The sequence below is a fragment of the Plectropomus leopardus genome, unplaced genomic scaffold (assembly GCF_008729295.1).
Source record: "Plectropomus leopardus isolate mb unplaced genomic scaffold, YSFRI_Pleo_2.0 unplaced_scaffold23986, whole genome shotgun sequence".
In the NCBI taxonomy this organism is placed as follows: Eukaryota; Metazoa; Chordata; class Actinopteri; order Perciformes; family Serranidae; genus Plectropomus; species Plectropomus leopardus.
The window spans coordinates 1-3,459 of NW_024626031.1; the positions used below are offsets into that span (position 1 = coordinate 1).

Sequence of the window (3,459 nt, forward strand, 5' to 3'; positions counted from 1 at the left end):
ATCTACACCGATTCATACACACAGATCAAGTCAATTTTTTTCTATAAAGCTCAATATCATAAATCACACTTGCTTCAGAGGGCTTTACGGCACACAGCATCTCTCTGTCTCTGGACCCTCACCACAGAAATGGAAAAACTCCCCACAAAAACCCTTTAACAGAGAAAAACAGGGTAGGAACCTCAGGTAGAGCAACTGAAGACGGATCTATTTTCGAGAACGGACAGTGTGCCATAGATGTCGTGTGTACAGAACAGATCAACATAATGAAATTACAGTTATCAATAATGTATCATAAGTCACTCTCTATATGACTTCTACAAAACACACCCTTTCAATTTGATGGTCTGTTTAAGCTCCTAAAATTTCCCAGTGCTCCCTCTGTCTTGACACTTCTGCTGCTTTCCTGTTGTCCGCACTAAAGCCCCACCTCCTCCTGAGCATCCACCTGCAGCCTCCGACTACAGAGGAAGATATTTAATCATCACTCCCCGATGTCTCATGTCAACATACTGATGAGGCTGGTGTCTAGACGCCAAACTCAGCGTTCTGCTGTTAAAATGAACATTTCAAACACGAGTTTTCTGACTGCACTCCTGCTCTCCTCCTCCCAGGTGCCAGGGTCTCCCCCCTCTCCATGTGTGGTCCCTAATGGGCGGCTGGTCTCGCAGTGCCGTGCTGGAGCTGTACCGGGCGCTGCTCCGCGCAGGGCGTCACCTTCAGTACACCGACCGCAATTACTACCGCCGCGCCGTGGCTCGCGAGTTTCGCCGCTGCCAAGCCCTGACAGTACCCGAAGATAAGGAGGACGCACTGAAGAGGGGCCAGTTTTTCCTCAACAGCCGACTGGGTGGGCTTATGTAGGGGGGAAGGGGTCACGGGTCATCTGGAGGTGGGTTAAAGGTCGTCTGGAGGTGTATCTCCCAGGTGGGTTTGCAAATAAGAAAATGATCTTGTCAGAGGTGAAATTTCTTAGATATGAGACACTTTGATTGGGATGATGAGCAAATATCACAGGTCACGAGTAAGACTGTTGGGTGTAGCTACTCAAAGATTTTCCTTCTGTAGGTGTAATAGTAAATCAATATCCTCTTTCTGTCTCTGTGCTTCGTCTTATACTCTTCCTCTCTTCTTTCTTCAGTGGCAGGATGGCGGGCGTGAATGGAGACCGTAAAGGGAAGAAAGATGACAATGGGATCGGCACAGCCATCGACTTCATGCTTTCCAACGCCAAGCTGGTGCTGGGAGTGGGAGGGGCAGCCATGCTCGGCATTGCGACACTTGCTGTCAAAAGAGTGAGTGAGAAACTGTTCACCTCCAACTTTTAATTCTCTCCACACTCCTCCACTCCCATGTGTATGAAGAGGGAAAATGCTCTCACTTAAGCGTCCAACACAGTTGCTGTTTGTTGTGCAGATGTATGACCGTGCCATAAGCGCTCCCACCAGCCCCACCGGCATGGAGCCCACAGGAAAGAGAAGCTGGGAGGAGCCGGCCTGGATGGGCTCGTCGCCTCGAGTACTGAACCATGACATGAAGTCCACAGTTAGCAGGTCTCTGCAGTCTCTGCCCACATCCTCACACGCGTTTGAACCAGGTGAGGAAAACAAAGTGCTCTTTAAAAGTTAGATTTGTCCTGCATTAGTGGCTACATCGACATGCACAAAATATCCCAGTTTTTTGCCCTCGTTCAAAAAAAGAAAAAATATTCCTACTAAGCTGTTTACATGGCTAATGGAAATGAATATTTTATTAATATTTCTGTAAACATGCATCCATGTATTCTCTGATTAACATGCCCAAACGTTTTGTTTATCACCTCAATAAATGTAAAAGTGGAAGGGCTGGAGCTGTTTGTGCCATTTTGCATCTTTGCATCAAAATAGGATTTTTTTCCAAGTTTTCTACCTGTTTATTCCTTTAACAACCTGAAAATGTTGGCACAGTTATATTCACGCAGATATCCAAGTCTTTTAATGTTAAAGAGTTGAAAAAATCTGGGCTTTTCTTTTGAGCGTGCATCTCTAACCCAGCTGACCAAAAACAGGCAAGACGTCTTCTGACAAACTGCAGTAAAAACCCAAACTGACATGCATACATGTCCTTAAACCTAAATAATATCAGCATATCCCATATGTCGGGAAAAAGGTTAATTCCAAAAAAGGCCTAATTTGTCTCTCGAATGTCCTTTGCATGTAATGTTATGCAGTACTGAGCAGCCTGTTTTGTGGTTTAGACGCTCAGCCAGCTGTCGTTTTATCTGTTGACAGACAGCCTGTTTGGAGGATTCTTGCTCTTCCTGTACAGTGGGTGTCGGCTCTCTGTAGTGCTGTCTGTAGTCAGCCAGCTGATGTATTTTAGTTTGAGATGATGTAGTTGAATCTCAGATACTGTAGGAGCCCCTTAATATAGTATTTTTAGATTAGTCTTATATTTTGAAAACACACCCATGCCCCTCTTGTTATGCGCTGCTAGTTATGACTTCAAAAATCATTATTTTAAATGATGGAGTTAATTCTTCTAATCTCCTCAGACTGTCTGCGGAGGGCGCTGGGTCGAGCAGCTGTGGGAGGCAGCGGCGCCACTCAGTCAGACCTGCAGCGGGCCCGAATGCGTCTGTCCCTGCAGGAGCATCTGTGGGGCTTCTACCAAAATAATGTGAACATCCCGACAGAGGAGCAGGCTCAGGCTCGGAGGGCAGCGCTGGACATCTGCGCTGAGCTCAGAGTGTTTCTTCACGCCAAACTGCCCGACATGCCGCTCAGAGAGATGTACCTGAGCGGCAGTCTGTATGATGACCTGCAGGTAAGAGCTTACACACGTGGGCCTTTACTTTTAGATCAAAGAGTTACTGTTGTTTAACAATTCCTAATTTCATTTTCATAATAATAGTAGTTTATATAACTGTCTTGCAACAGTTCTTTATTTAGCTGTTATAACAGTACTTTATTTATCTTTGTTAAAACAGTAGTTTATTTTACTTTATTATAACAAGTTGTGTATTTAGTTTAACTTTATGGTAACAGTACTAACAGTATTTTATTTTGTTTATTTAACTTATTTTAACACTAGTTTATTTTACTGTGGTGTAACAGTAGTTTATTTAGATTAATTATACTTTATTAAAACAGTACTTTATTCATTTTAACTTAATTGCAACAGTAGAGTATTTAACTTTATTATAACTGTATTTTGTTTAGTTTTTTAGTTTTTTTTATGTATTTAATTGGACTTAATCGTAACAGTAGTGTATTTAACCTTTTTATAACAGTACTTTATTTCTTTTAACTTTATTATACCAGTACTTTATGTCTTTTTTTAACTTAATTGTAACAGTAGTTTATTTTCTTGTATTGTAACAGTTGACCTAATTTCATTATAACAGTACTTTAACTTATCCTTATTTGTGACATAACAATAGCTACTTTATTTATTCTGTTTATTCTAACTGTAACTATT

The 3,459-nt window shown here is 42.1% G+C and overlaps 1 protein-coding gene across 1 annotated transcript; it reads left to right on the plus strand.

Annotated features, from left to right (window-relative positions):
* Window positions 1–837: 837 nt before the first annotated feature.
* On the plus strand, window positions 838–2,805 carry LOC121966317 (mitochondrial dynamics protein MID51-like; the record flags this gene model as incomplete). The annotated part of the gene is made up of 4 exons (XM_042516421.1): window positions 838–927; window positions 1,142–1,295; window positions 1,417–1,597; window positions 2,534–2,805. Coding segments are annotated over exons 2-4 (600 nt in total), but the record flags the coding sequence as incomplete, so codon positions are not given.
* Window positions 2,806–3,459: the final 654 nt, after the last annotated feature.